Source organism: Dama dama, chromosome 15 (genome assembly GCF_033118175.1).
Source record: "Dama dama isolate Ldn47 chromosome 15, ASM3311817v1, whole genome shotgun sequence".
NCBI classification, from domain to species: Eukaryota; Metazoa; Chordata; class Mammalia; order Artiodactyla; family Cervidae; genus Dama; species Dama dama.
Window position 1 is genome coordinate 42,130,314 of NC_083695.1, and position 18,203 is coordinate 42,148,516.

Sequence of the window (18,203 nt, forward strand, 5' to 3'; positions counted from 1 at the left end):
AAACTTCATGTGCTTAAAAACTAACAGGTGTTCCTGCTAAAATGCTTCTCATTTTCACCTCTCTCAGCTCGACATGAGATTTCAAATATTCTAAAGAGCCAGAGGTGTTTCTTCCTTTTTTAAAGAAGTTGACAGCTATCTTTGAAATGTTAAAAAAGCAGGTGAAAAATCTGTGAACAGGAATTGTCTCTGGGGAGTGGGATTTCAGATGGAATTTATACTTAATACCCTGTGTTATTCAAATGAATGCATCAGAGATTGCTTCAGTAATTTTTTAGAAGCATTTGAAAAGGAGGTGGAATTCTGACATCTGAATCTGCTCTTCTCTTTAAACATATGGTCCTGGGAACACCTGAGAATCTGTGAATCGTATGTGTGAGTGTGTAAGTAACAGTCTCCTGAGATTGCCAGTTCTTTTTGCTCTTAACTGTTCAGTGCCCCCATGGCTCTGTCCTATGGTGACAAAAAAGCCATCCTGAAAACCCAATGTCTATTTCTGACTCTGGCTGAGTGGCTGAGGGTCTGAGAAAAGTACCCAAGTCCTGGCTTTAGTTAGAGTGTGAATCTCAACAAATCTCTTCCCTAGCCTGGGTGGTGGTTGTTCGGTCACTCAGTCATGTCTGACTCTCTGCGACCCCATGGACTGCAGCATGCTAGGCTTCCCTATCTTCCACTATCTCCCAAAGTGGCTCAGATTCATATCCACTGAGTCGGTGATCCTATCTAACCATCTCATCCTCTGTTGCCCCCTTCTCCTTTTGCCTTCAACCTTTCCCGGCATCAGGGTTGTTTCCAATGAGTCAGCTCTTCCCATCAGGGAAGAGCTCCAAAGTATTGGAGCTTCAGCTTCAGCATCAGTCCTTCCAATGATTATTCAGGGTTGACTCTCTCCTAACCTCTGCACCACTGCTAAGCAGTGAGAGTTCAGCTTGGCCAGTCTCTACTTCCTCTGCCAAGTAGCTTGTTCCTTTCACCTCTGATGATGGTTTGCCAAAAGGAAAAAGGAACCATGCCAATGCAAAGAGTGCCTGTTTCAGCAGGTAATGGGTGAGTGGCAGCCAACGGTATGCTGTTGCCCAGAGAACTCAGTGGCACCCCAAGTAACCCCAGATAAAAATTAGATAAAATAGTGGTAAAGTGCTTGATGTGGGTCATGGATGTAATTGCAATCTTAGGAAGCATCTTCAGGAAACTTTGCTGAGTTTAGGAACCTATAACAAGCAATCCAAGAGAGAACAATGTGCAGGCTGATGAATGCAGCCTCAAGGCCAGCCCCATCCTCTTTCGGCCTCTCCTTCCTACAGTGCCTCTCCTGGGCACCAGCTCTGAAGCCACCCTTGGTAGACCCCTGGGTCTTTCTGATCACACCCTCTGCCACTGCCCACTCAGCACAGCCAGCAGGATTCAGAACACAGCCTGGAAAGGGAATCCGGCAGGGGCCGGGCAAGTAACTAACACAGTATGACATTTGGTCCTTAAGCTCATTGACTCCAACTAGTTTCCTTGTGTGAACTGGTTTTAAAGGTTTTGAAAACACATCAAAGTATACAGGCTGACTGTCTGAAATCCCCTGGCCAGGCAGTTTGCTCAGGAAGCTGTCAGAATGTAATCTAAGTTGAATGTCTAATCTCTAACAAGAGAAGAGGGCCAGTCCCAGGCCGTGGGTATTGTCTGAACTGACTGCCTGAAACCAAGGCGATCCTGGAGAGTTGAACCTGATACTACCACCTCTCCACATGCCCTTCAATGCTGGGAACCAGAGCCAGCTCTTTGGTGAGAAGGGCACACTTATTAAAGCAAAGGACAGATAGACATGATATCACAAGGGCAAATGCAAATTCTGTGTGTCTGCATGACTGCCTCCAACAGAAGCTCCCCGAGGCCAGGCACAGGGTCTTCCTTGTCCCTCAGGCCAGGTGCACAGCCGAGCCCATGATGTGTATCCGATGAGTAGGTGACTCTCAAGCCACCTGTGCCATTGACCAACTTTCCCCCATGCTTGCTGTCATAGGATGTTCTTTCTTCGTGTCTTTTCTCACGTTAATCCTTAACCTGCATGTTCTTTTGTTTCATTACTATCTTAAATACCCATCAAGGTGCAGCCACCAATCCATCTCCTTTCCAGTTGGACAAGTATCTCCCGTGTTTCAGCTGGCTCCTCACACATGTCCTTGTTCAGGTTTGTGGGAAAGAGAGCACTGTACCCATTTCACAGATATGAAGCAGACTCAAAGACATTTGATGGCAAGTTCAAGGACACACCTGGGCTGCCCTGGTGGCTCAGCTGGTAAAGAATCCACCTGCAAAGCGGGAGACCTGGGTTCGATCCCTGGGTTGGGAAGACCCCCTGGAGAAGGGAAAGGCTACCCACTCCAGCATTCTGGCCTAGAGAACTCCATGGACTATACAGCCCATGGTGTGGCAAAGAGTCGGACACGACTGAGCGACTTTCACTTCAAGGACACACCATGGATATGTGGCAGATCAAGGACTCAAACCCAGGCTGTCTGATTCCTCGCCCTGTGCTCCTTATTTTTCACTCAATGCTGAAGACTTTTCCCCTGAGATTTTGCAAAGGATTTTATGATCCTCCCTGCCACATCCAAGGAAGAAACAGGAAAATCTGTGTTTGATAGAATGATTACTGACACTAAAAGTTAATGTTCAACCCTGGGAAATGACTCTTCCCTCCCAGGAGCTTTCTGAAGCCAGGGCTGGGAGCTCCCTCCTGGGGCTGGGCATTTACAGCTTTGCGTGTTACAGTTCATGAAATGCTCTCAACTTCTCGAAAAGCTGGTTTGGGTTTTTTCTTCTTGGGAGGGGCTGACTCTACCCTGTATGAGAATTCCAAGGCTGCTGGTGCCCTGCCCACTGGGAAACACCTCTGTCTCTGCTGCTCTATAAAGTCCCCAGGTGGCCCCGAGGGAGGATTTCTGCAGCACAGCAGCCTCCCCGGGTCGCGAAGTTCCTGTCCCGCCACCATGAGATTTCTAGTCCTCACCAGCCTGCTCTGCATCTTGCTTCTCTGCTTGTCCGTCTTCTCCGCAGAAGGTAGGACTCTCCCCTGTCCCCGCCCAGGGTGTCGGTCCCTGGGCAGGGATTCTGTGGTCTCGGGTGGTGGGAATCAGGAAATGGAGGGCAGGCAGTCCTGGGCCCTGAAAGACATCACCCCTGAACCCATATGGCACCTCTGTGCACCGTAGCAGCACCAGAGGGAGGCTCAGAAGGCTTAAGCCCCGCAATCTGTCCACAGCCCCAGCTCCCCAAACACCCACACACTAAGGAGAAGGAAACGGTTTTGTGTCTGTGTGGTAAGCACACTGCTTGCACTGCACCTAATTCCTACCTCCCTGGAAGTTCTAGAGCCACTCTGATATGCATTATGCAGTCAAATTTGTGTTGAATGAGTGAATACATTAATTAGTAGACCGTCTGGGTCTGAACACCCCCAAATCTACACCTGTGGCAGATGAGATGAGAACGTGGTGGGGAGGCATGTTCATTTAGAACTGGGGCACACGGCCCTTGCACCTTTATGGTACGAGTGTTTAGCTCTCCTGTCTTTCTCAATTCAGATTGCTGAATATTTTGAACTTTTTCTCTTGCCTAACCCTCTAAAAACTGGTTTTTTTTTTAACAGTTATGGTTATTTTAACATTTATCTGAATTTGGGGATATAGAAATACCAGGGTGAAAAACACCCATAATTTCATTACTCAGGAATGGCCATGTTCAACATTTTGTTTATTTATTTTCAGTATGCTTACACGCATCTTTGTAATGGATATCTCTCTGCATGTTCGATCTTGTGTCTGTTTTATCACTGTATTATTATAGTCACCAAAAATGTTTACGATTGAAACCTGGAAGCATTTACACCAGAATGTCAACAGCAACCATCTCTGTCTGAGCAGTAGGATTATAGAAAGTATTCACTTTCTAAAGTTTCTGCAATGAACATTGCCACATATACAACATGGAAAACAGTGATTAGAGTTCCTCATAAACACGGCCCATAGCAACATGATTTATCAGACCTCTTCTGTTGGACATATTAGAGATTACCACTGCTACCTTAATGACAATTCAGTGAAGATCAATGTCTTTCCTCATTAAGTTTCCTATCCTAAGAGTGTCTCTACCAGATTCCCCAAAATGATGCTATTTAACTAATAATTTTAGGTATAACTTGCCACTACATGAATGTACTGTGATGAATTTACATGTTTAGATATTTAAATGATTCACAACTTTGAGCTATTTTAAGTACACAGTAAAAATATGGGTCTATATAAAACATATCCTATACTGAGGCTAATTTTCCTAGATTGCCAAGGGGAGAGAATTACTATGTCAAAGGGCATAGACAATCCTTCTTAAAAAAAAACATTTACTTCTTTAGTTTGGCTGCACCAGTCTTAGTTGCCACCTGCAAACTCTTAGCTGTAACATGAGGGATCTCGTTCTTTGACCAGGGATGGAATCTGGGCCCCCTACATTGGGAGCACGGAATCTTAGTCACTGACCACCAGGGAAGTCCCAAGGGCATAGATACTTCTGAGTGATGGTGTCGAACTGTTTCTTGGGCAGGAAGATGAGGAGAACATATTTTGAGGGCAGAGTATCTCCCCACATTGACTTTGTTATTTATGGAAAAGAGATAGCCTCAAGGCCCACTCTCCCTGGATCCTCCTGTAGCCTGACCCATCCTGAGTTTCCCTGAATAAATATTCCCGAGCCCTTGGCCTTGGGAGCTGAAGTTCCCTCCTGCACAGACCCTGTCCCCCGTGTCCCCAAGCGTGCTAAGGGAGGGACTCTTTTCCTATGTCCCCTCTCAGGGAGAAGACACCCGAGGCATCATGCCAAGCCCGGAAAAGGCAAGCCCTGCTGTCCCCGAATTCCGGGCCCTGACCTGATGACCCAGAAAGGTAAGCACTGCACAACTGCCCAGGTGTAAGCAAAGGCCCTGGGGAGGCCGTGGGACAGGCTGTGTACGCGTCCCCTGCCCACCCACCCTCCATTCCTGGCATCAGGTCCTTTTGTGGAGAAGCCATGAGCAGATGTGATCTTGGCCTCATGGATCTTTCTAGTCTAGTGGGGGAAACTGACCTGCCCACCCCCCCCCAAAAAAAGTCAACAGATTAATCACCTTGAACTGAATATATTCCCTCAAGAGAAAGAACAGGATGCAATTAGAAAATGGGATGGAGAAGGTCCTTACCCTGGGTGGGAGGCATCAGAGGGGCCAACCTTTGTGAGACCCGAAAGAAAACCAAGGAACTAGCAGGAGGAGTGTGGAAGGGACGGTGCAGGAGGGGAAACGGCAGGAATGAATACAGAGCAGATGGGGAGTCATGAGGTGCTCAGAGAAGCTATGAACCAAGGCAGGGCTGGCCTGGTGAGTGAGTTGGCCCATGAGGTGGGGTGACCAGAGGGGATGGGGCACACAGGTCCAAGGAGTCCCGAGCTACAGGCAGGCAGCACCCATCCCAGGCGTCAGGCTAGGGGTGCAGAGCTGGACTCCCTGCCAGGGTGAGGCCTCAAAGAGCAAGGCTGCCCTCTCCTACAAGGCCTGGGGGGGGGGGGGGGGGGGGGCAGGGGTATTGAGGGGTGAGGGAGACAGACCAACAGAGGGCTACAGGCACCCAGCTCCCAATACTGGGGCACCAGGCCAGGGCAGGCTAATGCATGGGAGTTGCATGCTTGCCCCAGGATGCAAGGTTGGGACGGCTAAACCTTGGCTGGCCTTTGGTAGAAGGTCCCAGGGCCTGGGGCAGGCAGAGTCCCTTGGGGGAAAGCCAGCCAGGCCTGACACAAACCCAGGGTTCCTGTCCCCCATCCCCCATGTAGTCTCTGCAGCCTACGGCCCCATCTCAGAGGTCTAAGAAGGCCCAGCTCTGCTGACTCCTCTGGGGCCATGGCTCAGAGAACCCGTGGCCAGAGCCGGAGCCTCCACACCCCTCCTGATGTCAAGAGTTCTGTGTGCCCAGGGGAGGCCTGGGTGTGAAGCAGAGGGGAGTGGCGCGGCTCAGCCTCGGGCCACTTCTCTGGAGAAGCTGACAGCCCCCGTTTCCAGAGTGGCATCACATCCCACTGGGGCTGGGTAAAAATAACCGGTTCTCACACCCTGAACCCGAGTGTAAGGCCCCCACCCAGGCTGGCTGGCTGGCTGGCTGGCTGCAGCCCGGCTCTCCCTGGAGGCCCCAGCCTGGCAGAGGAGAGCTGTTTCCCTGAGTCCCTCCCAACGAGGAGGCCAAGCTGGGCTCAGACCCTGCAATGCCCTCCCCAGGATGGACTTGCTCAGGAGCATTTGTCAATGAAAATAATCAATAAAAAATCAAGAGTAAGAATAGAAAAGAGTTGTATTTGGGCCAAACTGAACACTAGCCAGAAGCCTGCTTCCCAGCTGACTCTTGAGAAACTGCCCAAGAGAAATAGAGTTTTCACCAGTTTCATATGTTGTCAGAATAAGACCATTAAACAAGTCAGGGTCACATTCTTCAAGGATTTTTTTAGGAGGAAAATAAAACAGACAAACCTATACACAGCAAGTCAATATGCCCTTGGTACCTGGGAAGTGAGTCTTATCATCAGAGGATTAGCATTGGTGTCCTAGGAAGGGGAGCATTTAATCTACACTTTAAACTTGGACATTCTTTACTTCTGGTCAGAGTGCCCTTTTTTAAAAAATATTCAAAGCAGATGTACAATGTATGTTTGATAGGCACACAAAGGATATTTTATTTAGCATAAAATTCAAGTTAGCACATGTATAAGCCAGAATGACTTCCCACGACACTGAAAGCCCAAAATCCTAACCACTAAGCCACCAGGGAATTCCCTGTGAAAATGTTTTTTATTACAATAAAGAAAAGAGAAGTTGAAAATGTATGTGCACGCACGCACACACAACTCATAGGAAACAGCAGAGTTAACTCCTTGTGCACAAGAGCAGCTTTTTTTTTTTTTTAAGCCACACAATACTTCAGAATAATCTAAGTGTGTGGCTTCCATGCTGAGTCTGGATTTCTATCAGTGTCCATAGCTTTTAAATTCCATTGCAGGGATCTGCAAGCAACTTAGAACAAGAAGGGCAAAGCAAGCATTTTTACTAGGTCCCTATCATGCAGTCTCATTTAAATCCTTGGAACCACCCCAGGGCAGCACGGTCCATTTTACAGATTTGAAACTGAGGCTCAGAAAGATTATAAGGCAGAGCCAGAAACTTGGGTCTGTCCATCTCTTTCCATTGCAACAACTGCCTCCTGCAGAGAAAGGAGTTTCCTCATCACATTTAGGGAGACACGCAGGTGCCCGAGGGAGACTGCAGACTTCTTAGAAGGGAAGCTCTGTCTGGGTTGGAATCTCAGCTCTACCACCGACTAGATATGAATCCTTGAGCAGGTCCTTCAGCTCTGCTAAGCCTCAGTCTTCTCCCCTGTGAATGGGTATAACAATAGACTCTATGATCATAGTCTATTACCCCATAGTCAGTAAGGTTGTGACTATAAAGCCAGGCATTGGCCTGGCACCAGCTATCTGGTAAACTTGCTCTGCTGTGGCCGCAGAGGAAGTCTGAGCATGCCCAGGTGTAGTGGTTCCACCCCCCTTACACCGTCTTCTGGGGCTGACCCTGCGGCTCGCACACCACTGTGGAATAAATAGCAGGGGCGCCGGGCGTGCCAGGCTCTAGGAACTTGGCCTCTGTACCCTGGTTCACTGACACAGGAGTGCCTGTGCACTGTCTGCTGAAAGAGAAAGTGGCCTCGGGCTGCCTGGAGGATGCCCCTGAGCTGACATCACCAGCTGTGACACACACAGGCCAATATCGCCTACTGTCCAATCGAAGACGTCTTTCCGGAGCACGGCCTTGCCCAAGTGCTATGCTATGCCCGTGGCAGTGACATGAAATGGCAAGCATGGGACTCTGGATTAATTCTACAAAACCATCATCAAAAATCAACGTGTTGAGTGGCCAGTTTACTGAACTTACACAATTGGTAAATTGTTTACCAATTTACTAAAAAAAAGGGCTTTCTCTAAAGCATTTGAGAAGTTGGTAACCATCTATATGGCAGCATTGTTTTAAAGGAATGTTCCATTTGTTGGTTCTGTTGGGACTTGAGGGGTCTCAGGTTTAGGCTGTGGTCAGACAGACAGCTGTCTAGGCCTCACCAGCTGGGAAACTCTGTGACACTGAGCCTCTGTCAGACTGCCCTCCTTCCATGGGTCCTGAGGCTGTCAGTAACGGGACTCCTGGGGAGGACTAGAGAGGCCTTGTGGGAGGGTCCTTGGGGTCTGAGAGAGAGCCTGTCCATCTTGCAGGTTTCCTAGGGCCTGAGAGCTCCATGCTACCTTCCCTGCTTTGAAACCCCACAAAATGACTTGAACTATAGTGGGAGACAGGGGCTGAAAGGGACACAGAGATACTCCTCCCCACCATGGGGTTGCCCCTGTCTTCGGAAAGGAGCCTAGACTACAGAGACAAAGGTTATCCACTGAGAACCTTGAGTGTGATGACGTGAGGGTTTTGGCAACTTTGGAAGGTAGCAAGGTAGACACCAGGGCTCAGTGCAACAGATGCAGGAGGTGGAGAGGGTACCCATCCTGCCAAGTGGACCCATCAGAGGGGCTCAGATTAGCGGGTTTGTTCCCTGTAATTATACCTGTCAGCCACGGCTGCATAATAAAACATCTCCAGCTTCAGTGGCCCAAAAACAATACGTAATTATCATTTGCTATGAATCTACAGGTCAGCTGAACCGTTCTTCCAGTCTTGGATGGGCTCATTCATTTTTCCACAGGTTTGGATAGGTACTTCTGCTGAGCCTAGCCAGGCTCTCTCACATGTTTGGGGGGTCAGTGGGATGAAGCCAGGTTGATCTCAGCTGAGCAACTGAACTCTCTTCCACGTGGCATGGAAGAGTCATCCTCTGACGGGCTAACTCAGGCTTGTTCACCTAGGGACTGCAGGGCTCCACCTACAGAGCGGAAGTACCTAAGGCCTCCTCAGGCCTCAGAACTGGTCCACCTGCATTTCCACTTCATTCTCTGGGCCAAAGCAAGTCACCAGATCATATTCGAAGAGCAGCGAAATAGACCCCTTGTTGTGATGGGAGAAGATGCAAAGTCACATTGCAAAGGAAGGGTGGAGAACTCTATCCTTATTTGCACTCAGTTAACCACATTATTTATTGTAGGAACCAGAGAAGACAGTCTTGGGGCCTGAGGGCGGGGACAGGGGGTAGAGGGGAAGCAGTGGTCAGGAAATCATGGTTCTCCATCAGAAATGCTAGTAGAAAACTCTCACAATATGATATTAATAGAAAGGAGTAGTTAACACTGTATATTACTATGATTATCACTATGGGAAGGCAAAAGCACTTTCAAACAGAAAGAAAAAGAAAATTACACCAATATTAGCACTTATTTATGATTAAGACATGAAGCTATGGAAGAATTATAATAATTAAATTTATTTTTTGTATAGCTAGTAATTATATAGCAACTACTGTGTAGCACTTACATCTGCTAACTCATTTAACCCTCACAATAATCCAAAGAGTTAGATACTATTGCTATTCTTATTATTACAGACAAGGCACTAAAGCACAGAGAAGTTTAGTTAGCTGTTGAAGGTCACCCAGCTAGTAAGTAAGGGGTAGAGCTGGGCTGTGAATCCAAGTAATCTGGCTCCAGATTCCATGTTCTTAACTAGCATACCACCTTGCATATAGTAATAATCCAGAAACTAAAACAGAAAAAAGAACCTATTACCATAATTTAATAACCATCCTCATTCATATTTCCTTTTTTCATGCAAACATGTTTACCTATCTTTATTTTTATTATACCTTGTTTTTTTATTTTTAAAATTAACATTGCATTGTATGCATTTTTCTTCAAGGAGCTGTATAGTCTTCATAGCCACAGGGCTTTATCACTGTTAAATATTTTTTTCATCACAACATACCATTTAGTAATTAACCATTTCTCTACCACAGGATATTCAGACTGTTTCCAGAATTTTTTTCTGCTGCTAAAAACAAAACTATGAAGACTAGCTTAATGCATGCAGGTTTTTCTTTCCTTATGGATTATGCCTCCCACAAATGGGACTGGTTCATCAAAAGATGCAAACCAAGCTTGAGACACACATTACCTGAGACAGAGAGGAGACAGCTGAGGGTTCAAGGGTCTGCAAGTAGGTGTGGGTGAACCACCACCATCAAAAACAGACCTTCCAGACCCCTCAATTTTAGTGGACTCTGCTCTTGACAGAGACGGTTGAACAGATAAACTACCTTCCCTCCATCTTCTGGTAATCAATCAGATTTCTCCCCAATGGGATAGAAATAACCTGGGCTGGTCATGTTTGCAATGAAAGGCCCCCTCTGGGCATCCCAGAAGGAGGGTAAGATCTGACACTTGCTTTGATTTTTTTTAAACATATCTTCATATCTAAAAATTAATCTTAATTGTATTTCTCCCTTTCCCCCACCTTGACTCTGTCTGCCTCTCTGCCTCTTGTCTGATCTTGTCTGTTCTTGTCTGCCCGCTGCTCCTTCCTAGGACACCATATGAGAAACTGCAGACCATGCAAACTCAAGCCAAAGCCCCGCATTTGGGTGGTGCCTGGGGCACTCCCACAGGTGTAGTGCTCCCCCAAGCAGGCTCCATACCACTGAAACCCTCATGCTCCATTCTTGAGGCACCCAGAAGCCTTAGGTTCCCCCAGGGTGCTCCCCTCAAAGTCGGGACTGATGACAAAGCCTCTGCCCATGAACATGAGCTTCCTTTCTTAAAGACACAATATTTCTTGCCTACTGTGTTGGACTGTGCTCACAATTTTTTTAGAAAAGCCTGAACCAGAATCTTCTGAAAACCACAACATACATCTAAAAGTCCAAGCTCTGGAATGCCTGTTTCCTGCTGTATGGTCTTGAGCAAGTAACTTAGTCCCTCTGGGCTCATGCTGGCTTCAGAGATACAAACTCCAGTGAAAGAAGACATCCAAGGAAGGCACCAACAGGCTTCACTTACCCCTTTCAAGCCTCATGGCAGTGAGCTAGGGTGTTGGAGGGCTTCATCTCAGGCAGCAAAGGCCCTGGCATAGTTCCAGAACTCCAGATCCTGGTATCAATCATGCCACCAACCTTCAGAGTCATTATGAGCCAGGTTCAGCCCACCCAGCCTCAGTCTCCATCTGGCCCCTTGCGCATGGATAGTCAAGACTTCATCATGACCTGAAGAGCTACAAATCCAAAGACTTCCGAGCCTGCTAGGGTGAAGGGTAACAGGGACCCAAGAATGGCCAACCAGCAATGCAGAGGCTCAGCTGACCCGAGACACACCTAAGCTCCTAAATGTCCCACATCCCACGGCCCCTGCAGGAACCCCTGCCTGATTTTCTGATGTTTGTCTGCTGTAAAGAGCATGCAGTGAAACAAATTGTAAATAAATAAACAAAACACACGGCACATGGTTGTTTGGGAAAACGGGAGGTAGGACCTTCGGTAGGACCTTGGGCTTCCCTGGTAGCTCAGACGATAAAGAATCCGCCTGCAATGTGGGAGACCTGGGTTCAACCCCTGGTTTGGGAAGATCCCCTGGAGGAGGGCATTGCAACTCACTCCAGTCTTCTCGCCTGGAGAATTCCATGGACAGAGGAACCTTGCGGGCTACAGTCCATGGGGTCACAAAGCGTTGGACCTCCTACCAGCACAGGAGGTAGGACCTGAGACACAGCTGTCTGCTACAGGAAACCCACTCCCTGAGGCCTCTCCTGCAGGCAACACCTTCATCACAGCACAATCTAACCATGAAAGGGGGCAGAGGGCTGGGGAGTGAGGAACAGTGACGGGAGCAAGGGTCTCGGTCTGACACACCAGCATTCCCCAGGATTTTCATGTGATCTGGTCAAGTCAGTTCCCGTTTCTGTAAAATGGAGAGTCCAAGACCTATTCAGAGAAGCTAACGTGAGGCCCCAACAAGTAGACAGATGTAAAGTGCCCACAAGGGGCCTGGCACAAACAGAGGAGCTTGGTTCCAGAAAGCCCCTGCCTTCCCTGCCCCCATCCTGGAGGGAATGTTTATGTCCAAGTGAACACACAAATGGGGAGAGGAGGCTCAGAGGGAACAGATGGCCCATGTCTAAGAGGCTTATCCCTCAACAAATTTCCTTCTAATCTGCTTCTCCTGGCAAGGTGAGAAGCCCCTCCCTACGTCATCCCACAGCTGTCTGAGAAGGCCAGACCCACCAGGTGTGAAGCTGATGAGCAGAGGCTCCCTGGCACCCAGCAATGGGGACAATGGTCCCAGGGAAAGCCCAAGGTCCTCACCTTGTCCTAGGCCAGACCTATCTGTTCCTTCCAGAAACTTCATTTGCGAGCTCCTCCATTCACTCACTCAGTCACCCATTCCTGGGGTAGGCAATGGTCAGAATGTGCTAGTTCCAAGCCTCAGCGATGAGCAGATACAGTCCTTGAAGGCTGAGAAGTTATCACTTCTCTGCACAGTTGTGAGGTAAGAACAGAGGACTGGGCGCAGGAGTGGACATGAAAAGAGGAAGAGCTGATGCTCGTGCTGAGTCCTGGGAGCGTTCTAGCTGGAGAAGAAACCGATGTGTGTGTGTGTGTGTGTGTGTATGTGTGTAAGCAGGGGTAAGACTTGAGTGTTTGAGAGGAATCCAGCAACTGGACAGCAGAATGGGGAACACTGGGGAGGTTTCAGTCTAGGACCATAAGAGCACCCAAAAGTTATCAGGTATTTAGAGCTTATCCTGAGGACAATGGGGTGGGAGAAAACGCAGGCAGGAAGAACCATTAGGAGGAGATGAAACGAGGTAGAGCTAAGGCAGGGTGGCGGAGGGAGATACAGAGCTGAGGGATTTGAGGTATTGAATGGACAGGGAGAGTCTTATGAATAACGCTATTCAAGGCTCTCGGGGGACTTCCCTGGTGGCCCAGTGGTTAAGATTCCGTGCTTCTAAGGCACAGGGTGTGTTTTCAATCCCTGCTCAGGGAACTAAGATCCCACATGCCACAGGCATGGCCAAAAAAGTGGGGAACAAAAAAGGCTCTTGGGAACCTAAGAGGATACAAAGAAAACCAGACATCTGGAAGTGACTTTGCATTACAGAACTGGAATTCTTCTATCTCCTGAATGATCCCCTTGAAGAATCTTAACATATTGGCAGGTGACAGTAGTGTCACTAGAGAAAGAGTGCAATCTCCATGGCAACTGAAGGGGCTGCCCTGACTGGGTAGGGCCCCACTGCAACTGACAAGGCACAGGTTTCTCAGACAGACTTGGGTTCAATTGATGACTCGGTCATGTGTCCTCTGTCATGTGACATCAGGAAGTTCAGACAACCTCTCAGAGTCTCAGGTTTCCCATCTGGAAATGAGGCTAAGACTGCCTATCACAGAGGCCCACGAGGGAGAGGAAATCAGGAAGTAAAGAATGTCTGGCTCTGAAACAGTAGCCTCATTTGCTTCCACTAAACTGAACGCATCCAGGACTCTCCACCTCTCCACCTCCACTCAAGACTAGGTCCTCTGGAACCAGTTCCATCCCCAGCTATGGCAGAACTTCCTGTTGGAAACCACACACACTTTACAGCCTTGCGTGCCCACTCACTCTGCTGATTCACCTGAGCTTATCTCTAGGCAGACTGTCCAGGCTGAACCACTTTCTGGAGTCCCAGCTGGTTAATGTTCACGCCGGACCCCACATGTGACTCCCCTGACTCTGCAGCCGCTTGCCCAGTCATGGAAGCATCATAAAACTTCTAGAATCTGGGTGTGTCTAGGTATATAGTCTAGTCTCCCAAGTGGTGGCTGGACCTTGCCTGTTTACAAGCATTCTAGTAACGTGTGGCCAGCTCCAGAGGCAGGCTTGTTATCAACAGCTCCATCTCTGCATGAGGTCTTTGGCTTATCTGCTGTTTAATCTGTCCAATTGCCCTACCCCTTAGGATTTGCAAAGTATGAGCCAGAGAATGGAAGTTATCAAATTACAAGCTGTCAGAACTGAAAAGTTCCTTAAGCACATCAAGATGCAACTCTTTCACTTGTTCAACTCAGGGCTTAAATATGCTCTGGATTTGGGTGCTTATATGTGTGCAGTAGGCCCCTACAGCCGTTCCCTCAACTATTTCACACTTTTCCATGTCCCGCCTGGCTCAGCAGGCATTTCATTGTATCCCCTTTGGCTACTCCACTCTACCAGTTTATGGATGGATGGAGGGGGTGAAGCATTTCAAAGGCCTGCAGAGTGTCAGCTGTTGACTAGGACCAGGAACCAAGACTCAAAATACCCTCAAGTGTCTGTTCATTGATTCATGTACTCAGTCATCATTCACCCAGTCAACAACTGCTCACTGAGGACCTCCTGAGGGACAGGTCCAGTGTGGATACAAAAGCAACCTATGCATGAAACATGGTCGCTCCCCTAAATGATTCATGGCACCCTGGGGGAGACATCAAAGCAGACAGATTACACACTGGATTCTTTTAAGGGCCCTGTCAAGGTCTTAAGGAGGGACCAGTTCTATCTGGGGGCAGAAGCATGCCAGGGAAAAAAAAAAAAAAAAAACAGCTTTCTGGGGGAGAAGACATTCTTGGGAGTGTCCTAACCCAGGCTCAGTCATGTGGCAGGATGCAAGAACAATGGAGACTGCTATAAGGTGAAAACAGGTGATGTCAGGGCTGGAGCTTCTGCCCACCTGTGTGGATGCCACAGTGACCAAGAGCCAGCACTATAACACAGGATCCCAGCCAGTGGGTACTAGTTCCAGCTGGATGGGGACCGGGGAAAGAGGGGGCAGCTCCAGATTCCTGCCCCCTAGAGAAGGAAATGGCAACCCACTCCAGCATTCTTGCCTGGAGAATCCCATGGACGGAGGAGCCTGGTGCAGGCTACAGTCCATGGGTCACAAAGAGTTGGACATGACTGAGAGACTTCTTTCACTTTCACTTTCTTTCCAGATTCCTGCAGAGTCTCTCAGTTCGGGGAACAAGTCAGGCTTTAGACAGGTAAGAAAGAGGAGGAATGCCGTCTCCATGTCAGAGGAAACTGAGGCAGCCACCCTATACCTGGCCTGCACACAACAAGGGGACAGAGGGTGGCCACATTTCACAGCAAATAATATCCAGAACCCACTGCTGTGGGAAGCAACCCCCCAGTTCAGCCAGGTGAGTACACCTGGTCCAGACCTGTGGAGGACTGTCCTCAGGACCTCACCTGAGCTGAGATAGGCAGAGCCTCACAGTCATGTTCAAAGAGGGTTCACCCCCTGATTCTATGTCTTCATCCTCAGGACCAAGTCCTACCTTGGACCACAGCTGTCCAGTCACGAGCGGTCATTTTGTTGGAACTCTGCAACTGGAAAGAAGAGCTCAGGATGCCGAGTACCAAGGGCAGACGTCTGTCTCTAGATGGTCTCATCCCAGACAACTGGGGTAGTAGCAGGGTGCTGGAGACCTACCCTTCCCCCTTCTAGAGCAGGGTCATTAGGAAGATGAGCCTGGAAGCACGCATCTGCTTCTCACCACAGCCTCAACACCAGAAGCTGGGAGAACTTTTTACCCAACATCTCCTGGTGCACGTGTGCACATATGACCTGGGCATGCATGTTTACATGAGGAGACATGAGCAATACACTGGTGTATGGGTGTGCACATGTGGGTGTGCACATATGTGTGTGCAAATGGGACTAGAACTCACATGTGTTTGGGGGCAACTGTGTGAATGTGTGTGAGTACCGGGGAAGGCACTCAGATCAGATATGAGCAAAGAGATCATAAGAGCCTAACCTGGCATATTGGCAGATGGGGTTAGAACACATATGTGTGCCCGGGCTGGCAGCTGGCACTCAAATTCCCACTAACTAAGAGTTGGACCAGCTATTGTACATCTACCTGAGGAAGAGCTCTTGGAACCTGCCCTAGAGATGACTGATGAGGTATTTCACAGCAGGTGCTGTGGGGGGGAGACCCAGACAAGAGGGAGCATGCCACCCTGCAAGGGTTGATGGGCGTGTAGAGGACAAGGCAATGGGTATGCTGAGACTGCCCAGGGTATTTGGGTGAGGGCCACGCCACCTGTCTCAGGGCAGGTGGGACCTTCCTTCCCAGCTATGAGAAACTGAGCTCTCCAGGCCGTTTCCAGACCCTCAGAACCACCAGGTCAAGATCAGAGTCCAGGGTGAGAATCTCCATCAAGAGCTGCTGTTTTCCTTGGTTCTCAGGTGCTTTGTTTGAGGACAGGGGCCAGCCCAGAGTGACCAACTCCTTCCAGTTTACCTTAAATCTTACTGGTTCTAGCACTGAAAATCCCATATCCCTGGAAATTCCTTCAGTCCCAGGCAAACCAGGCTGCTAGTCACTCTAGCGGATCTAAACAGGTACAACTGAAGGGGGACAGTCTTTTTAAGAAAAAGAATATAAACTACAAATACAAAGTTGGCTATGGAAGGACCAAGTGTGAGCAAGGCTCGAGAACTGAAGCATCAGGAGCTTCATGGTGATTGTCCTCTGCCATGGAAAGAGGTTCAACTATTTTTGCAGCCAAGCTAAACCGGGCATGAATCCACACTCTCTCTCACTGGCTGTGTGAGCCTGTGCAAGTGACTTACCCTCCCTGTGCCTTAACTTCTTCCATTTGAAAGCAGGGACACTCACACCACACACAGACACAGCGTGTGGAGTATCCCTCTATCCCTCTCTAGTACAAGTCTGTTGACTGGCACTGTCCCATCATTTTGCAACACAAAAGTTGCAGAAATGTCTGTGCAATTTAAAGTGCATCTTTTCAGCAGACTCACAGATATACAGAATAAACTAGTAGTTACCAGTGGGGAAAGAGGAGGGGATAGGCAATGTAGCAGCAGGAAATTAAGAGGTACAAACTATTAGATATAAAATAAGCTACAAGGATATATTGTACAATGCAAGGAATATAACCAATATCTTATAATAACTATAAATAGCTTTAAAAATTGTGACTCACTATATTGTACACCTGTCAGTTCAGTTCAGTCACTCAGTCCTGTCTGACTCTTTGCAACCCCATGAACTGCAGCACGCCAGGCTTCCCTGTCCATTGCCAGCTCCCGTAGTTAATTCAAACTCATGTCCATTGAGTCGGTGATGCCATCCAACGATCTCATCCTCTGTCATCCCCTTGTCCTCCTGCCCTCAATCTTTCCCAGCATCAGGGTCTCTTCAAATGAGTCAGCTCTTCACATCAGGTGGCCAAAGAACTGGAGTTTCAGCTTCAGCATCGATCCTTCCAATGAATATTCAGGATTGATTTTCTTTAGGATGGACTGGTTGGATCTCCTTGCAGTCCAAGGGACTCTCAAGCGTCTTCTCCAACACCACAGTTCAAAAGCATCAATTCTTCAGCACTCAGCTTTCTTTATAGTCCAACTCTTACATCCATACATGACTACTGGAAAAACCATAGCTTTCACTAGATCTACCTTTGTTGGCAAAGTAATGTCTTTGCTTTTTAAAAGGCCATCTAGGTTGGTCATAACTTTTCTTCCAAGGAGGAAGCATCTTTTAATTTCATGGCTGCAGTCACCATCTGCAGTGATTTTGGAGCCTAAAAAAAATAGTCACTCACTGTTTTCACAGTTTTCCCATCTATTTGCCATGAAGTGATGCGACCAGATGCCATGATCTTAGTTTTCTGAATGTTGAGTTTTAAGCCAACTTTTTCACTCTCCTCTTTCACTTTCATCAAGAGGCTCTTTAGTTCTTCTTCACTTTCTGCCATAAGGGTGGTGTTATCTCATATCTGAGGTTATTGGTATTTCTCCCAGCAATCTTAATTCCATCTTGTGCTTCATCCAGCCCAGTGTTTCTCATGATGTACTCTGCATATAAGTTAAATAAGCAGAGTGACATTATACAGCCTTGATGTACTGCTTTCCCTATTTGTAATCAGTACACCTATACCTTATATAATTTTGTACATCAACTATATGTCAATAAAATAAAAATTACTGTTATAACTTTTCAAAAAATAAATAAATAAAGTGCATCTTTCCAGCCACAGGGCCAAGCCCGAGGGGATTGAACAAGAAAGGTTTTGGTTAATGGGGCCTAAAAATTGCCCAACGTTCTAGGACCGCTCATTAACCTTCTCCTTGGCCTGAATCTCTAACTCTTTGCTAACAGTAGATGGAGGGG

General features: G+C 48.0%; 1 protein-coding gene across 1 annotated transcript; it reads left to right on the plus strand.

Moving 5' to 3' along the window:
• Positions 1-2,755: 2,755 nt before the first annotated feature.
• GPR15LG (G protein-coupled receptor 15 ligand) lies at positions 2,756-11,475 on the plus strand. The gene is made up of 3 exons (XM_061161946.1): positions 2,756-3,051; positions 4,839-4,928; positions 10,573-11,475. Exons 1-3 carry the CDS (start codon positions 2,772-2,774, stop codon positions 10,656-10,658), a joined length of 456 nt encoding a protein of 151 aa, XP_061017929.1. The 5' UTR covers positions 2,756-2,771; the 3' UTR covers positions 10,659-11,475.
• The last annotated feature ends 6,728 nt before the right edge of the window (positions 11,476-18,203 follow it).

What these genes read in the sequence shown, in the direction of transcription:
- GPR15LG (XM_061161946.1), top strand. Translation starts at nt 2,772, where the DNA reads ATGCTCTCAACTTCTCGAAAAGCTGGTTTGGGTTTTTTCTTCTTGGGA. An exon ending in GTCCGTCTTCTCCGCAGAAG is followed by an intron (nt 3,052 to 4,838) that starts GTAGGACTCTCC and finishes GTCCCCTCTCAG; the next exon opens with GGAGAAGACACCCGAGGCAT. An exon ending in TGACCTGATGACCCAGAAAG is followed by an intron (nt 4,929 to 10,572) that starts GTAAGCACTGCA and finishes GCTCCTTCCTAG; the next exon opens with GACACCATATGAGAAACTGC.